Source organism: Mytilus edulis, chromosome 7, assembly GCF_963676685.1.
Source record: "Mytilus edulis chromosome 7, xbMytEdul2.2, whole genome shotgun sequence".
Lineage (NCBI taxonomy): Eukaryota > Metazoa > Mollusca > Bivalvia > Mytilida > Mytilidae > Mytilus > Mytilus edulis.
Genome location: NC_092350.1, coordinates 31,951,673 through 31,971,672, shown reverse-complemented (window position 1 = coordinate 31,971,672; position 20,000 = coordinate 31,951,673). Strand labels below are relative to the sequence as shown.

Here is a 20,000-nt window from a genome sequence, read left to right as displayed (position 1 = left end):
ATTTTGCTATAGTTTGATTCATACCTAGTTCACATGATAATCACTATCAAAACAAATACGAACTTTATTTTTATCATAAAAAGGTAAAGAGACATAATCATTGTATTTTTCTAGCCTGGCATCCCGGTCCGATCTAACTGCGCGTCGCAAGTATAGTGACAAATTGAGCTAGGACACAGGCAATTTTATCTCTAGGATATGGAATAAGTGGCAGCGGATGTACATCTCGTACAATGATTTTGGCCCCGATTGTTAGTAATTTTCTTCTTTGGTCAATATATAAATCTTAGTTCAGATGAACTAAGATAACTCTTTTATTATACTTGTTAACTTGTATATTCTTTAAATTTCCTTTACCATGTAAAATTTAGTGAATAGGTAAAATGCAGACACACAACTACACCTTTGTGCCTAATTACCAGTTATCTTTCTTCACCGGATTTTTAGCAGAGTGGAACAGGAATCCTGTGTTGTTTATTTGTTTTTCTTGGGGGTTAGTGTTGTTCAAACTTTTGTTTTCTGTGTAGTGTTTTAAGTATGTTGTATATTGTTTGTTTGTTCCAATCTTTGTTTTACCATGATGTTATATAACTTTGTTCAACTTATGGTTTTTGATTGGTGTCTTCTCTCCTTTAAAAATAATAGTTGTAAACATCTGACAAAAAACTACGTAATAAACCAAACAGTTAGGAAATATACACGCACCAACTGTTAAGGCATCAATACAATAACAATTTCGATATCTGTTCGTATATTATTATTTATTCAAAATAATAATATTAATTTTTATGAAGGTCGAAAAATACAATATACGTGTTAAATAAATGTAAATTAGTAAATATAGCACTCGTTACATATTGCTGCAACTTATTGATTCGGTCAAGGAACAGTTGTTTTCATATTTTGTATATACTACCATAAGGAGGTCTAACTAGTTTAGCTCTTGGTGCCATAAAATAGTTAGGACGATATGAGTTGAAATAGTGCTCTGGCCAGTACCTTGGAGGTTGTGATCGAGGACGATCGTCATGTTCTGGACAGTAAGGAGGTACTGGTCGATAACGGTCATCGTGCTCTGGACAATAGCGACAACAATCACGTTTATGATCGGTTTGCAGCATCGAAGGCTTTTCACTGATGACAGACCCTGTAAAAAAAATAAACACAACACATGCATTATTTATGTAACGTTGAAGTGAACTATCATGACATTCAACAGCCTTACGAAAATGAATATAAATACAAATGATTGACAAAATATTATTTATACTCATATTTTTAAACAATTAATTACTAAATAAAACACAATTTTTTATGATGTCGAATCGTTTTTTTTTTGCTAGTCTTTTATATCACAGTCAGACAATACATGCTAATAATCAAGTTGATTACTAAAATCAAGGAAGCTTTGCCAAAAATATCACATGGCATTCTTTTCTGAGTGAATAAATTAAACATTATTTTATAGAAAAAAATAACTTTCATTCATATATAAGATACGCTAAAAAAAACTTCATACCGAGTGTATCATGCAGTGTTGGCATTGGTTTAACTATGATATTGCCATTTGTAACCCGGATTTGTTTTTTTTTTCTCAATCGATTTATGACTTTTGAACACTGTTATACTACTGTTGTCTTTATTTTCCATCAACAACAAAAACGTTGACATAAAAGAAAATAATCCATCTTGCAGCGGCTTATAATTGTATTGGGTATTCTGTGGATTTTCAGTTATCTAAATGTAATACAGTGTATAAAACTATAATTACCATCGTCCTGCATTTGGAACTTTTCTTCAAACGGTGCCCTTTTCCAAGCTTCGATGGGATACGCAAATTCTTGAAAAGCATCTGCATCAACACCTGGTCAAAAATCATTTTAAGGAAATTACAAATTAAGCTACTAATATAAGCATAGTATTGGTGAGAGGTATAGGGGGAGGGTTGAGATCTCACAAACATGTTTAACCCCGCCGCATTTTTGCGCCTGTCCCAAGTCAGGAGCCTCTGGCCTTTGTTAGTCTTGTATTATTTTAATTTTAGTTTCTTGTGTACAATTTGGAAATTAGTATGGTGTTCATTATCACTGGACTAGTATATATTTGTTTAGGGGCCAGCTGAAGGACGCCTCCGGGTGCGGGAATTTCTCGCTACATTGAAGACCTGTTGGTGACCCTCTGCTGTTGTTTTTTATTTGGTCGGGTTGTTGTCTCTTTGACACATTCCCCATTTCCATTCTCAATTTTATAGTATCAACGTGTTAACTAGTATATTTCTGCTTTGCCGAAGTTTTAGTTTGCAGTTTTGTTTTCAAGTGAGTTTTGATAAGTAAGCTAAGAGTAAGCTCGTCTGCTTTAAGAACTTTGTTTCTCTTTTGTTCTTCTTCTATCAGTGGGTTGAATTAAGATTTTAACACAGTATTATCTACTGTACCGCATTTTTTTAACATTTTTACCTCCTAGTATTATGTCTGTTTGTTTTGTTCACGTATCGTTGTAAATATAATGGAATTTGATGCGACTGTTATACAAATGAGAGGTTTAGCTAGCTATAAAACCAAGTTAAATCCACCATTTTCTACATAAGAAAATGTCTGAACCAAATCAGGAATACGACAGTTGTTATCCATTCGTTTGATGTGGTTGAGCTTTTTTATTTGCAATTTGATTAAGAACTTTCCGTTTTGAATTTCCTCGGAGTTCAGTATTTTTAAGATTGTACTTTTTAGATAAAATAGAATACTCTACAATCTCGCATGAATATATATATTTCTGCATAAGACAATGGAAAGCTTTATGACTTTTGAACAGCGGGATACTACTGTTGTCTTTATTTTAATGCGAAGAATAAATGAACTACCTTCACATTCTATATCCTTTTTAACTCTCAGTTTTCCACTTAGCAGCACAATCAGAAGAATAATAAGAACTAACACAAAACACCATGCCATTATAACAATCGCTCCAATTAAATTCCATGCGAATATCTAAAAATAAAAGTAATATATATAGTTTTATCTTTTCATTATTATGTTAACTCCTAATTCTTTATTGTATACATTTTAAAATAATTGTTTGTATTAAAGCTGAGTATCTTTTCTCTGAAGTTATTGCTTAGGTATATCAATTTTCGTCGTAGAAGAATAAACAATTCGGGTTGTTTAAAAAAAAACATTTTGCGACTTCGTGAACAATTGTATTTGTAATTAAATCCTTTCTGGGAGGTGCTAAAATACTCCATAATTTATTTTTTCATTCTACTTTGCGGTCCATTCTCACTGAAAAAGTAAGCTTTTTTGTTAAGGGGGCAGCTGAAACTCATCTCCAGGTACATAATTTTCTCGCTGTATTAAAGACCTATTGGTGGTTTTTGTGCTTACTACTCTTTGGTCGGTATGTTGTTTCTACATTTCCCATTTCGATTATTCTCAATTCATTTTTATTTTAAATAATGATATGCAATACTGAAGTATTTATACTTACAAGGTATGGTGTCTCTTCGTACGTCCCGTTTACTTTTGTCTGATAAGCTGCACCATATGTACGGGAAAAAATTGCAGCGGCCAACACTCCCCAAAAGCCTGGACCGAAATGGACTGAAATGAAAAAGGGATCATCGGCTGTTTTCAATTTAAAAATGAATGCTTAACATATACAATTTATTATTTTCATTATCTGCTAAAACTTTAACAGCATTGAGTAGCTCGAATAAGACGAAAACAATGGCATAAAAGCTTAACAATTGAATATATCTAATAAAGAAATAACATGAAAATAGTCTGACACAGTTATTTAACAGTATTATCAATTATCGTATACAAGACACAAAAAATAGAACAAATGTATTATTTTAGACTTTCTTTATTCAATATATTTATACAGTTGATAAATTGGGCCATCATTTTTATACAAGCGAAATATATTATTCAACTTTTCTTCTGTTTCGATTTCCTGTAAAAATGAGGGGGATTGGTGTTTGTTTTGCCAATGAGAAAAATATCCACCAAAGTTCAAATGATAGCATAAACGGTACCAATTTTTCTGTACCATATGCGCATTTCGACTTTGAATGTATTTTCAGTGATGCTCGAGACCAATATATTTGAAAATGCAAAGCGTATTAAAACAAGGGGCTCTTAAGAGTCTGAATCGCTTGCTGAACATTATTGCTGTTTACAGTTTATATCTATCTATAATGATATTCAAGATAATAACAAAAAGCTGCAAAATTTCCTTAAAACTACCAATTTAGTGGCAGCAACCCAACAATGGGTTGTTCGATTATTCTGAAAATTTCAGGGCTGATAGATATTGACCAATTGAACAATTTTACCTCATGTCAGATTTGCTCTAAAAGCTTTAGGTTTTTTTTAGATATAAGCCAAAAATTGCATTTGATCCCTATGTTCTATTTTTAGCCATAGTGGCCATGTTTGTAAATGGATCAAAACTTCGGATACATAGTATAAACTAGATACCCTAAGGAACATTAAGTAAAAGTTTGAAGGTATTAGGCCCAGTAGTTTCAGAGGAGAAGATTTTTGAAATAGTTTACGACAACAGACGACGACGACAGACGGGCCCTGGTGAGCTTAAGATGAAGAGCTATAAACCAAATAGGAAAAAAAAACGTATAGCCAAAGCCGGGCAAAGAATCAGAGCTTTGCATGAGTGAAATTGTAAGCAAGTATAGGCAACCATACGATATTCAACTATGAGAAAAAAACATACCGTTTGGTCGGCTGTAAAAGGTACCGACATGAGAATTGAATTGTGAAAACTAATGCTCTAATTTATAACAAAACAATGCATGAATTCCTATTTCAAAAACGACAATTGATAAAATTACGTTTTTCTAGATCTAACTAAATTCCCAGTATATCAGTTCAACATTTGTATGCTTTTTAAAAACACCTTTCGACGTTTATTTATAGTAAATTATTAACTAATACCTGCGAATGTCTCTGCTGGATCGTCAACCATACAAAGGTATACCACAAAGCTGTAGAACATATAGACAAGACCTCCTATCAAACCAACAACGAATGATATATAAGGGTAGTAACTATCACAACCAGCGGCAACCGACACCTAAAACAACGAGTCAGAAAAAAGACTTCCTTTAAAATATAGCAATAACATTTTTTATACTGAAACAAATTTTGTTTATTTGAGGGAAAATCCTCAAAACAGTTGAATTGTTTTGAAGATAATAGAGCAACCATCTAAAGAAGGAATGATTTTTTTCTTTTCACGATTTTTTTACTTATTTCAGTCATACGGGAATTTCTACATTCTTGTAATTTCTGTCATCAATTTCAATTTAGATTAGTTTCATACTGAAATATATTACAGTCAGTTAAGGCAATACTCGTTGTGAATAGCACGACTCTAAAAAAGACTTTCTATTTAATAATATGAGATTTGTCCATTGTAACTTTTAATAAACAATATATGTAACCTTCGAATCAATTATGTATGTTGTCTTATCCTTTGTACAAAACGGGTCTTGAAGCAGTTGCCTTCAAACAGTCTGTTATTATAGACTGTCATATTTACATAGAAATTTGATCTTTATATGCTATAAAAATTCGAGTGAGAAAACAAGATATTTTATTCAAAACAACTATATTTCATATCATGAAACTTAAAAACAAACAGGTTAATGTTTCACTCGTGTGTTATCAATAACTTGAATTACAAATTATTATAATAATGCCATGGTTGTATTGGCTATAAGTAAATTGTTTAAACACTTCAAGTAAACAATCAGAGGTCGACTTTTTACACCAGTACTGAACAACAACGACACTATAATCTACTCACAGAACCAACTAATGCAGCATTGACGACAGCTTGTATCATTGGCCAGTGGAATTTACTTTTCGACTGGAAATAGGTTAAAAATGAAGGCTTTATTTTTATGACATTAGAAAAACCTTCACGTTCCCAAACTCGACAGTATTTCTTGAAAATACATATTTGTTTATCCTTACTATCATTAAAATGCTAGATGTTAATATAAAAAAATACTAATGATTACAATAAACATATTTTACTATTTCTAAATATTTTTTGACAACTAGCATATTGTCTGCTTGAGTGATTTGTTTTATTCCGATGTTTAAAACTCATTAATCCACTTACCATGTCGACTCTCATTCGGGTGTGTTTTTTTCCTTGATTCTTATTTTTACCTTATTTGTATCATATTATAAATTTGTAAATTGTACATTTGCATTATAAAACCAGGTTCAATCCACCATTTTCTACATTTGAAAACGCCTGTACCAAGTCAGGAATATGGCAGTTGTTGTCCATTCGTTTGATGTGTTTTGTCATTTGGTTTTGCCATGTGATGAGGGACTTTCCGATTGAATTTTCCTCGGAGTTCAGTATTTTTGTGATTTTACTTTTTACACTACTGATACACTTAATTCGATCTGATTTTTGTATAGATAAAATATAAGGAAGCCGCGCAATTTCAACAAAAAAGCGAGACCGGGTGCATTGAGGAAGTGAGTGTCTCCAGTTTTAAATGCACCATCCTCCATGCAAATTCACTTATTCAATACAATAGGAAATAAAACACAATTGGTAAATCTAAATATCAGACAACTGATTTTTTTATAGATAAAAAATTAGAAAGCCGCGTAATTTCCACAAAAAAAGCGAGACCGGGTGCATTGAGGAGGTGAGTGTCTCCAGTTTTAAATGCACCATCCTCCATGCAAATTCACTTATTTAATACAATAGGAAATAAAACACAATTGGTAAATCTAAATATCAGACAACCATTCAGGTGTTTTAAGATCTAGGACCAGATAACCCCGTCTTTTATTGAGTTGAGGTAACAGACATGTTGTACATGTATATGTAAACCAATTCGATGATGATGTCCGTGAACTTGTGTATGATTGTGTCGTTAATCTAAATAAAACTTGTTAGGGGAGATTTTATGTTAGTACACACCTGTTAATGAAGTCATTATTATGTGAACACACAAACATGTGCAGCGTATCAATTGAGATACGAAAATTCCATATGAAGAGGCAGATGGTATGTTTTACTCAGAAATGGAAAGTTGACAATAACAAAACTCAATCATAGATCCAAAATTGAAGTTGTTCAAATGTGTCTATTTTTTGAGAGATATCTTGATATGAAGTAGATCTTCAAGTTTCTGAAGTATCCTTAACGTTTACTGGAATGTGACAGATGCAAGCTCCTACTGAAATGGGAATTATTGAGTGACAGGACATACCACTGAACGCTTATATTTGCAAAACACTCATTTGCAAATCCGGCGCCGTATTTGTAGATAATTAAATATGTATGGAAATATCAGAATTATTGAATACAAAGTTTTAAAGCTCATCATGAATAGATAAAATCGTGAAATTAAAGACATGTGCAAAATGTTAATTTGTTTCCACTTTTTGTCTGAGAAAGTTTATATGAAAACCAAAACAATTCCGCATTAGGTTTCACATTAAGTACCCATTGGAATATTAACTGTTTATGGGTCGATCAAAAATTCCTGCATTTTTATAATATGGTCTTTGGCGTATTTGATGTTGGAATTGGAATTAACTTTGTTCTTAACAAATTAAAATTTATCGTGTTCTAAATCAAAACATTTGTATCTGCGATACCCAATTTTGTAGAAATAAAACATGCTTAAGTGCCAGTCTGCCTAAGAATCAGGCAGTGGTGTAAACATGACCAAAAAAAACCACCAAAGTTGACATTGATTTTAGTTCATAATATGTAGTTATGCACAAAAATAACTTTCATTTCCATTTTCTGTTCTGGTAATAGAAGATACAATTTGGTTGAAATGCACTAGAAATTAAGGAATAAGGGGAGATAACTCTGTAATTTGCTATCATTTCAACCAATTTGTTAACCAAGTTATTTGATATTACCAGACACACACAAACGAAAGACTAATACTTTTTAACTCATATTAAATAACATGGTTAGCTTGGTGGGTTTTTTCTAACCATGTTTTAATTTTTGCCTAAATTGCCTGATTCTTAAGAAGACTGGCACTTAATAGAGATATGTAATCGATATTTCTATTGAGCATGAGACATGTTAGTGAAGGGTGTAAAATATTTCCATTTCTTTCCAAAATTCTTATGATTGGGATTGAAGATTTTGAGACAAATAGTAAAATAACAAAAATACCGAACTCCAATGGACATTCAAAACGTAAAATCCTTTCAAAAATGGCTAAATCAAACGCTCAAAAATAGAAAACAACTGTCTTTTTCCTTACATGGATAAATGGCTTTAAAGCTAGCTTAACCTCTCACGTATATGACAGTCGCAAAAAAAAATCTATCATATTGACAACAATGTGTGAACAATGTGTAGATTATTAAAACCTGCATGAACATCTGATAGTTTACTAAAAATAATATGATGAAGACGATTTTTAATCGTAGAAAGAAAATTATTGACAATTTTGCGATAGATGCTTAATTGAAAATATGAATTAGTCTTAACATATCGTTCATTAACGGATTTTTGTGAAGTTTTGGTATCTAATAAAATGAAGGTAGATTGTCATCGTCCTTTTTTATGAGAGGAGGGATTTGTAATTTTCCAACAATCACTAGTGTGTATGATGAAGGCGCATAAGTAGAATTATGAGAGTTGTTTTTATCTCAAGTTATTTGGTTTTGAATCTACAGCCTCAAACTTATTTGGATGTTTGCGCATAGTTCATCGTAGACTTTGAATGTGCTTATAAATGTAGGACCATAGCTTTGGTCTATTTATATCAACTGTCTAGTGTAGGTTAATCTAGCCTTTTTCATAGTCCAAAACTTCATCCATCGTAAACCTAAAGTTCTTGTTTCCATCTGATACCATTGGGAACACGATATATCTCTTAAGTTGTTCTTAGTTTATGGTGCCAATGTACCCGGTTATATCATGGCCGGCATTGTTATACTGAATGTGGGAAATGAATAAAAGGAATTGGGAGGATAAAAATTTCATTCTTTAACGAAAACAAAAATTCTGTGATAAAAGCTTCAATATGGACTTGGATTTTCCTGTATATTATTATTGAAGTACAGGGAATAACTTTTAAACTTTTTCTACAATAAAGTGATGGTGTACATGAAATATATTAAATAAAGGAAGATATGCCTTAATGATTGAAAACAAAGAACTTAATAAGTTGATTCGCAGTGCAAACATTCAAAGTATTGGGAAACTGGATGTAGATAGTTGACAGATCAGATGTTACAAACACCTCTGTCAAACAGCTCACTAAATACGATTTTTTTTCTTTATGGGATAAAAGTAGGAAGGAAATATATGTTGAACGTGAATACAACAAAGCCCCCAATGTGTAGTGTCGGTGTATAGTGAATTTTTCACTGATTATGACATGTGCTTTCATGTCTAGTGGACTTTTCTTACTGTTCGGCAATCATTAAATAAAGTTGGTAAGATAATTTATCTTAGCGACTATCTTCACATGTGGTATTTTGACTAGCGGCCTTTCAAAATGATCAAGACTTCAATACTTAGTATTAAGATCCTACTTCCATTTGTCTATACAGAAAACAAATGCCAACAATAGCAACTTTTAAGCTTTAAATATATCGTATTAGGTCACTAACACACCATGTAACTAATAATATAGTACAATGTATATGTTCGTGTTATACAGTTAACCTAATGAGTATAAAATAATCTGTGGAATGGCAGTTGTACCTACCGAACTTTTGTTAAGGTTATTTAAAGCCCAAGCCAGCAGCAAAACCACGAATGAAGATCCTAAGCTAGCGAGAAAATTATTGATGATAACAATAGCTAACAAGTCTGAATTGGCCTGACTATTGGTTGCAATGACTCTGGTTAGCTGTAATGTTATCAAACCACAGTATATAACTATACCACCAAAGCCTGTCATCTACAATATATCAAAAAGATGGGAATAGTTATTACTTCTACATTATTTCCTTTAGATAGGTACATTGACATAATATTTACTAAGTTATGTGCTTGTCATCAATTTGGTAAAAAAAACGTGTCTGATTGTCACGTGAAATTAACTTTAAAAATAATAAAACTGCACTTCATACATGAACCAATAACACTGACCGAAATAAAGTTAAGATTGTCCATTGTCAAGGATTTAGGATTAAAAAAATCAGGATGAACTTTTACGGGTATGCGAAAGTAGTGTTTAAAATTTCAGTACAAACAAACTAAACATTTAAATCTTATATGTATAGTAATTTAGAAAAAAAGCTAGGGAATTTTGGAGTACCTATACAGTTTTTTAATAATTTCATACCGGAGCTGAATGCGAATGCAAAATTTTAAAGGCAGACACTTTTCTGGTCCTTTCTTGTCGTGGTCTACAGAGTAAGGCGCCAACAAAACCAGATATTCCACCAGCTACATGTATAACACAGCTACCACCTATATCCTGTAACAATTTAGTTTTTTCGTAATAAAATCTGTTTTATTTTCTTTTTCGTTGTTCTGTTGGTCCTTTTCAATTGAATAATATTCATTTACAAAAGTATAATGATAATGAGTTATAATTATAAAGAATTTTTTTTATAGCCAGGGTAACCAATAACACTTCTGCTGACTATCTGGCAAAATCATTAGCTCATAATGGTATTTATTTCAATTTGGACCATGAACTTTAATACCATTAAAATTACATTATAGTCATGTTGGTTGGTACAACAGCATAGAAAACTGTTGTCTACATTTCAAAAACTGTCAGTTTGTTTACATCTTTCATGAAAAATAAGTGTATATGGTTTGGCTGCTTTAACTAATATAATATTTTATTGTTATAAGATTTAATATAATAGTTATATAAAACACATATTGTGTTAGGCTCTGATTCTGTCCATAACGTTATAGTTGGTATTAGTTTTCTGTTTTGCTTTTTACAATCATATTGTGTTGTAAAATGATGCCCTTCATGGGTTCTTGATTAGATTAATAAAATTCTTATCTTATCTTATCTTATCTTATCTTATCCGTCAACTCGTGTTGAACTGTAGCTTATAATTAAAAATAGATAAAAAGACAAATTATCTATTTAACCTCGGGCACGGTAGATTTTCACGAGGACATAATATTTGATCGATGGAAGGCAACACTGCCAATATAAACACACACACACAAACACAACACAAAAAATATCATGCTACAATAACATAAAAGATGGAAATTAATGGAAATAATAAACATGGCATAGTGATAACGAAACCATATTATCTATGATAATCGTTATCTTAATATGATGTGACGATATTGTACGATAGCTAACAGATATATATGTTCCTTTGGGTTATTCAACTGGTAGAAATTCACATTGGATTTTAATTTTTACTTTTCTAAACATTTATAGGCGTATATTTCTATTTTTTTCTCATTTTTTTATGTCTTTCATTTATTGTTCCTCTGCTGTGTTAATTTCTCATATATATGAATGACATCGAAAAATCTTTTATCAGATCTGCCTACTACGAAATGTTAGTCTGACCTTGAAAACAACATCTGCTTTGTCTCGTAAATGAACTGTTTGTAACCATCCTTCCTCGTCCCAAGCCCAATGAACAACGACTGGATGAATGAAAACTAAACAAAAATAAACATTTGTATGATACGTATTATAGTATTATTTATTTCCATCAAAACGTATCCAATACAGGTTATGTACTGAGTATTAAATGTTTTATTCAAAACTTACGTCAAATTTTTATGCATATAAAGATTTTTAAACAGGAAAAAGTATCGAAGTACAGTGATAAAATAAAGCATATTAACAATCATCAAAGATATGTATTCTACTTCATGGTTACAGAAAGGGTTACGTACACTTATTAAGGAAGTAGTGTTTTTGTAATTGGTAATTTGAAAGGCACGATAGTAAATTATAAGTAATTTTTGAATTCCTCAACAAAATGTCAAATTTTTAAGTAGTTGAACCATATCTCTTCTAAGATGTTGTTTTCTATACATACGCTCTAAGTCATGAAATCTTACATACGCGGTTCAAAGCTAAAACATCTTTTAAAGACGCACTAGCTGTCAAATTCATCTTCACCGTCTCATCTTTAATTTATAACATACTAAACCGTGTATGCAAATTATGAAAAGTTTTCAATGGATGGAAAATTTCGTGTGTATTTTGGTCTATACGTCATATAATTAACAATCGATTTGACCTCCGAAGACTGCCGACGGTCATATTACCCAATACAAACATAAATGTAGAAATAAATAGATAGCACATTCATGAGAATTTTTCTTGGTGTTTAATTACACATTATAGGTTAGAAATAAATGTTAATCGGAGTTTTTACCTTATAAGAAAGAGTTTTTGTGGATCAAATCAGCCAATCAAATGGTTAACCCTTGTTTCACTTTCAATGTTACACCTTTTTTTTATTTTTAATAACTGGACATGCCTTATTCATGCGTAACACTTCTAAAGCTTAAGGGTTGAATTGAAGCTCACATGAATATGGATTCAATGAAGTCGAGTTATTCACTTGCAAGTGAATAATTTATCAGCAATAGTTCTTATCTTATTTTGACAAATTTGACCTAACTGTTTTTTAAAAGCTTCTAAAAATTTCACTTTCATTAATTATTAATCAAAACAAATCATAGTTTGTTTAATCTCTACTAACTAATGCCCTCTTGTGACTTAACAGCAGATAATTTACTGATTATTACATGTTTTCATTCAAACTTACGTCAAATTCTTATAAATATAGAAGAGTTTTTTGTAGGAATCGTATGAAACGTAATTTGGACATTTTTGTAGCAATACAAAAATAACCAACTTTCCCCTTTCAAATGACTCATTGGCAACAATTTCACAAAGCCAAGACGTGGAATTAAAATCGTAATAGATTGTAAATATGCTTTATGGGGGTATGGATGGGAGTCCTTCATTTTTTCACTCTTTAATTTATGTCAAGTAGCTGTATTCTTTATATTTCCCCACTTATTCTGTATTATCTGTATTTTAGCATTCCAATATTCTCTATTCTTTTTTATAACCTATTTTTCTCAACTATTTTATTCTGCACTTTTTGCCATTATTATATGTTATGTATACCCCCAACTAGACCCTCTTTTATTTTATCACTTGGCACTTAAATAGAGTTAACAAATCATGTTATACAATAATTATTGGAAATAATAACGTGCCCATAATAATTAATCAAAAGTTCATAGAATTGCAATGAATGAAATTCAAAATTATGTTTCATTATCATTCCTAATGCACCAAGAAATGTTCGTATGTTTTTTATTTTTTTGGTTTTTAAACTGAGATTCTATATTTCTGGTGAAAAGCTGAATTCGCAGTAGTTGTTTTGTTCGATTTCTATATTTTTGGTGACGTATGCCAATAGATGTGACGTAGAAATTCATATTCAAAGTGTCATGGAAGTTTTATATTGATACTAAAATACTTCCGTGAAACTGCTTTATTAATGTTTTCATATCTAAATATATTTCATTTGCTTTCCAGCTCTAAGTCATGAAAATAGCTAATGTTAGTTAATCAAAAACAAAATTGGTAAATTTAGATTCTGTTATTCAAACATCATATTTTTTTAAAACATAATTAATACTCTTATATATCTTTACACGTACAGGCAAGAAACAGTGATAATACAAAGTAGGTAATTGGTCTTCCTCGCTCTATGATTCCTCCGCATGCTATATTAACAACAAACATCGTATAACAGGCATGCAGTGCCCAAGGAATGTAATCTGTGGAAACCATTTCTGATCCAAACCATTTCCTCCGATGGCCAATGAACTTATTGCCTGACATCCATGCAAAGGTGTAACCGACACCCCATACACAAAACAAAACTATGACTTTGAAAAACAGAAATGCAAGGTTAATTGTAATACAAACGTGTTTATTCTTTTTTTTTAATGAGATAGCTGTCATTTTATTTACTAGCAATCAAAGAATAAAGTCTTTGAAGTCAATTACGTTTTACTATTAAAATGAGTTATCGTATCTCTAAGAGCATTCGTATACAAATCCAAAATTTGTCAAATAAAAATATAGCATTATTCTTTGGTTGCTTTATTGTATATTTCTATATTTTATGATTTTACCCCCTTCAATGCCGGCCTTCTGAGACGCAGGCAATGTAAAAAAACAAATATTACATTGTGCTTGTGGTTGCTTTATTGTATATATTTCTCTCATTCTATGATTTTACCCCCTTCAATGCTGCCCTTCTTGACGCAGGGAATGTTTTCATTTTGAAAGGAGAATAAGGTCATTTTGTAACCCTTGAATTCAAAACTCGAAAATAGCATTATAATGATGAAGGGTAAAACTTACACATGTTGATAAAAACAGCAATGTATGGTGTCAATGCATTTCTGGCTCGGGATAAACCAGAGTAAAGCAATCCAAACCCACCTTGTGACACTGAAATAGGAAACATATCAATAAATCCAGCATAGCCTTTACCAGGATTTGAATTGTGTACGGCTCTAAAAAATACCTTACAGTTCTCAATGTACATGACAACTGTAAAATAAAGTTTGTCTGTATGCCGTATGTCTATCACTAGCATTTTATAAGGTAAATAAGTAAATTTATTGAAATAAAGTCCAGACATTGAACTATCATCTGATATAAATGCATGTAACTGCAGTTGCAATATTGGCAAAGCGGCAAACAATTGCATTATTTCAAAATTAGCAATGATAAAAATGTAGATTTGGGACATCGTCTGCAGATTCAAAATGCAACAAACTAGATTCTTATTCATCTTTTATTGTAAAAAATAGTATTAGATATTTAGTATCAGTGAAAACATGGATCTTTAAAAAAAAAGTGGCGAAAGATACCAAAGCGACATTCAAACTCATAATCCGCTAATATGACAACGCCGTGGCTAAAAACAGAAACAGACGAACAGACGAACAAAACACAACATAACAAAAGAGTGAGCAACACAAACTTAATAAGACCTTGACATGATATTGATTGATAAGAATTATATGTGTTCGAGCTGGATCTTTTCATAATGTTATTTTCGAAATGTTGGTCACAATATATACCAGACGAGTTCATTACGTACTAATTAATCTGAATGGGGAATTTTTAGCATTAGTCTATGATAATGGAGCGATAATGAGTTCTTTAAGTAGCAATACCGTCTCTTTTCATATAGTTTTGTTATCGTTTTTCGAATAGAGACATCCGAAAGATGAATAAAAAAATAAGCAAAGAATCCATTAAAACAAATTAATAAATCGTTCTTTTCTAGTAGATGAAAAAAAAAAATTCTTATGATTATCTATGGAAGGTCGATTTGAACGAGTACTCGCGTAATCTCTTGGATGTCAAATTTTCTTGGTGTAATATCAATATTGGATAGTGGGTGCTGTAATTATTCTGAAGAGGACACTTAAAATAGATAATACCAAATGTGCAAATTGGTCAAAGCATTTATTCGATAACAATTCATCTCTTCTTAAGATTTGAAATTCAAAGAAATCATCATATATATATACATATACAAGAAAAAAGTCAGAAGACTAACTTTAAAGTCCAAGCCAGAATCGAAGCAACGAAGTAACTTTTTTAAATCACAACATTTTCAAACTTATAATTGAGTTACAAACATGTTTAACTCCGCCACATTCTGTATGTATGTGTCTTTCCCAAGTCAGGAGACTGTAATTCAGTGGTTGTTAGTTAATGCTGTGCTACATATGTTAATTTATTTTTTTTACATAAATTAGTTTTCTCGTTTGAATTGTTTTACATTTGTGATTTCGGGGCCTTTCATAGCGGACTATGCGGTATGAGGTTGCTCATTGTTGACGACCGTACGATGACCTATTGTTGTTAATTTCTGTGTCATTTGGTCTGTTGTGGAGAGTTGTCTCATTGGCAATCATACCACATCTTCTTTTTATATGAATCCCAGATTAATTACTTACAGATCATGAAGATGATGCTGATGATTTGAATGCCCTTTCTGGACTCCACGCTGAGAGCTAAAGACACCTCAGTTGATGTAGTATTGCTTAGCTGAGCAAGTACATCTAGTAATGGTTGGTTAACCATGGCTAGTCTAAAAAAATATATGACAATTCTGTGATGTCATTAAATACATTGTTTACAATTTTGGTATCAGCTTCCGTGCGAATGCATATCAACCATTTCAGAAGAAAAAAGCATGGTGTTAACAATCTATATTTGTCTAGATATTTTCTGGTTTTAATTTCCTTCTTTCACATGCCAACCTTCTGCAAATCATATTTGTAGGTCTGCTAATAGTTTTGGCCAGTTGTTATCACTTATGGTTCGTTTAAAAGGTTGTTTCAAAAGTTTATGGACTTATTATCATTAATAAGATTCCAGTAGCCGCTATAAAGGCTACATGGAACTTTGTTTTAAAATTAAAACTTTATAGGTTTATTCATTGTTGCTTCCTTTATGTCCAGTTGTAAATAGTACATACATATTTAGAAGAAAAGAAAAATAATTATTAATACCATCATTAAAATGTAGACCCTGCACCGTATTGGAACCGGTTTGACCGTTATAAAGTGCAAAATAATAACTGACACTGGTGATTGAATGTATGTTGACGGGTACCACATGTGGAGCAGGATCTGCTTACCCTTACGGAGCACCTGAGATCACCAATAGTTTTTGGTAGGGTTCGTGTTGCATATTCTTTAGTTTTCTATGTTGTGTCATGTGTTCTATTTTTTGGCTGTTTGTCTTATTTCCTTTTTAGCCAGACGTTGTCAGTTTATTTTCGATTTATGAGTTTGACTGTCCTTCTGGTATCTTTCGTCCCTCTTTTGAATGTGGGCATACATGTTGTCTTGCAATAAGCAATCGCGAAGAGTTGTTTTAAAAAGGTCTTCCATAGTAGTCTCATTAACTTTGGTTGTAAGTTCAACAACGTATTCAAACGTAACATTATGGGAAATTGCCTCATAAATTCTAAATCTGCTGATTCGTGCATTCCCATGTACAAAGTACAAGAAGCACAACCAATCAGAACCATAAGTAGTGATTTTGAATGAATTTATTGTAGATTGCTTACCATTCAGTGGCAAATATTTCATGGTTATTTGAGACGATATGTTTACTAGAAAACAGGTGTAACGGATGAAGGCAAAATATATTCTTACAAAAAGATGTTCAAAATTTGTTTCCCGTTACAGTACATGTAAAAACGACTAATGGATTGAACAAAATGCAGATCAATGAAGTAAAAAAAGGCCAAATATCTGCTGTTTGGGCTAATAGAGTTCGTTCTAATAAAAAAAAGTATCTCCCTTTGAAACATGTTCAAGTTTTGTCTCTTCACTATTCGGGTTGGGAACAACCCCTCAATGTAATACCTATTCCTTTTATGAGGGGTACATTTCAAGTGATACCACTTTTGTTGTTTTTGTAAAAAACAAATTTTAGTACAAATGAGCACAAATTTATATTATTTGAAGACATACTTCCCAAAGAACTATACATATATCTGGTATTACATGGTCAAAACATGTCCAAGAATTATGAAATACATATTCCTGGACTTATGGATCTTCTTTATTGTTAAAAATAATGGGACCCCTATTTTAGAAAAGTCATTCAAAATATAACGAATTTTACCCTTTTACTGTTAAAGATAATGTCATGTTGTCTGTTTCTGTTGGAACAAATATTCTGTTAATAACAATTACTGTAAAATTGTAATATTTGTTCCATTGCAAATAATATTCCAGAATATGTCTTCCATTTAGAATTGATATAATGAAATAACTTCTATTTGGTGACATATGGAACTTTTATTTAATTTAATTTTTATTTAAATTTCGAATTAAATATTGAGAAAGACTAAAGTAAAGGTCAATAGATGGAACAAAGAATTAATAATTTCAAATCCTGGTTTTCAAAGAAATGAAATTAACACGTTTGTAATTGTCACCTAAGATATCAAAGTGCAACAACTAGCCATGGTGTTCCTTACCTTTTATTGTAGCTTCTATTATAAACAAATCATTGTCATATGTTTGTGTACTAGTAGTGTGTCATTCCGTCAACTCGAATAATGAGATAACACAGGTGAGTTTGATTGGGTAAGATATACAGGGGATCTCCGGAGGTTAGGCCGGATCGTACGTGTTTTGCATATATATATATACGTGTATGCCCGAGTTCCGACTAACATATTGCATTTTGTACTGTAACAATGTTGACAGATAAAAATATATTTGAAAAATATACCCTGAAAAAAACCCTTCTAAAACGGCAATAAAGCTTAAGGCATGGTTGGTGTACTTTGTTATTGCAAGGGTCTACATGTATAATATTCCCCAAAACGTCCCTCGTATGCAGACTAAATGGAACGTTGAAAGAAATTTACGTTACTATTATACCAAAAACAACAGTGTAAATAAAATAAGGAGATGTGCTGAGTAGATCGTGTATGGCAACTACGACCCTCGTTAATTGTGTGTACACAAAAACCCACTTTTAAAAAAATGTATGCACCAGAAGCGCTTGTTTTGATTAACCTTCATCAGGAACGCTCGGAACGCTCAAACCAAATATCTGGAAGCCAATGACGAAAAAGTAATGAAACACGTGAAAGGTCCTAGTATATGACAAAAAGGAACCTAAAAATAACAGCCAAATCTATCTAAAGTCAACTTTCTCACTAGTTCTGATTTCTATACCCAATAATGGGCACTCTGTTTTTCGGTTTGCGCGTCCGTTCGTCCGTCTGTCCCGATTCAGGTTAAATTTTTTGGTGAAGGTTGTTTTTGATGAAATTTAAGTCTATCCAACTTGAAGCTTAATAGTTAATACACATGTTTCTAATGATATGATATTTCTAATTTCATTGCCAAATTCGAGTTTTGACCCCGAATTCACGTTTCAGTGAACATAAAAAATGATACTGCGAATTGGGCTTCCGTTAACTATGCACACATTCTTGTTTATTCCATTTTAAAACAGTTGATGTTTCAACTACACTTTATTTTCTATAACAAGCACAATGGTCATACAATGCACAAAGTAAGTATTCTGTATCTGCACACACAAAAAACAAGTCCAACAAAACAAAACACGGAAAAAAAAAAAGAAAAAGCAACACAAAGCTCAACATAAGCTGAAAGAAAATGCCAAGAGCGAAACCCATATCATAAATCAAAATGACAGGAAATACTATTTCAAAAGGAAAAAGACAAACCACACTTTAAAACTCTTCCTGGAAAAGTAAAGATCAAACAATTCGTTATCGGTAAGAGATCTCAACTCATTTACCCCTGAAGTATATAATTTAGATCAATACATAACATATCTGAATTGTTACAATCACATTCTGAATATTATTCCATGATATATGTGATATTTTCAACTTGTCCCAACTGGTTAAAGGCCCAACATGTTTTAAAAAGGGATGTAATCCATCCCTTGTAGATGTTATTATTACAAATAAAAAGAATTTGTGTTTTAAAACAATAAATAGTCCAAATGGTGTTAGTGACTGTCATAATATTATTTCAACAGTTGTGAAAGGAAATTTACCTGCACAAAAACGCAGGGATGTAACATATAGAAGTTAAAAAACTTTTGATATTGATGAATTTACAAATGATTTACAGAAAATAAAGATTTCAGAAAATTGTAATGAAAAAGATTTAAATAGAATATATGATGATTATGAAGAAGATTTTAAAAACATATTAAATAAACATGCACCTGTAAAATCTAGGGGTCAAAGAAATAAACTACTTCCATGTATGAATAAAGAACTGAGAGGGGCCATATATAGAAAACAAATGCTTTATTCACAATATACTAAAAACCGGAGTGACAAAAATTGGGAGAAATTTAGAAAACAAAGAAATTTGGTAACAAAGATAAAGAGAAAATCAATAAAAGTATACTTTTTAGAACGTTGCTCCGGTGGGTCAAAATCTTG

General features: G+C 31.6%; 1 protein-coding gene across 2 annotated transcripts; it reads right to left on the bottom strand.

The window, feature by feature from the left end:
* Positions 1-742: 742 nt before the first annotated feature.
* Positions 743-18,153, bottom strand: LOC139481263 (putative ammonium transporter 1). Of its 2 annotated transcripts, XM_071264443.1 has the most exons (13): positions 18,039-18,153; positions 15,997-16,130; positions 14,381-14,470; positions 13,669-13,899; positions 11,540-11,634; positions 10,325-10,459; positions 9,743-9,937; positions 5,827-5,889; positions 4,953-5,091; positions 3,484-3,596; positions 2,861-2,987; positions 1,772-1,864; positions 743-1,147 (listed from the first exon to the last, which is right to left on the bottom strand). In XM_071264443.1, exons 2-13 carry the CDS (start codon positions 16,121-16,123, stop codon positions 897-899), a joined length of 1,659 nt encoding a protein of 552 aa, XP_071120544.1. In that variant the 5' UTR covers positions 16,124-16,130; positions 18,039-18,153; the 3' UTR covers positions 743-896. The 2 variants fall into 2 exon arrangements, with proteins under 2 accessions (XP_071120544.1, XP_071120545.1); XM_071264444.1 differs by lacking the exon at positions 13,669-13,899.
* Between the last annotated feature and the right edge of the window lie 1,847 nt (positions 18,154-20,000).

Bases quoted from the DNA above. Each gene is read 5' to 3' on its own strand.
- LOC139481263 (XM_071264443.1), bottom strand. From the start codon at position 16,123: ATGGTTAACCAACCATTACTAGATGTACTTGCTCAGCTAAGCAATACT. The intron at 9,938-10,324 runs GTATGAAATTAT...GATATATTGTAG, and splicing joins TGCATTCGCATTCAGCTCCG to ATGACAGGCTTTGGTGGTAT. The intron at 3,597-4,952 runs GTATTAGTTAAT...TTTTCATTTCAG, and splicing joins TCCAGCAGAGACATTCGCAG to TCCATTTCGGTCCAGGCTTT.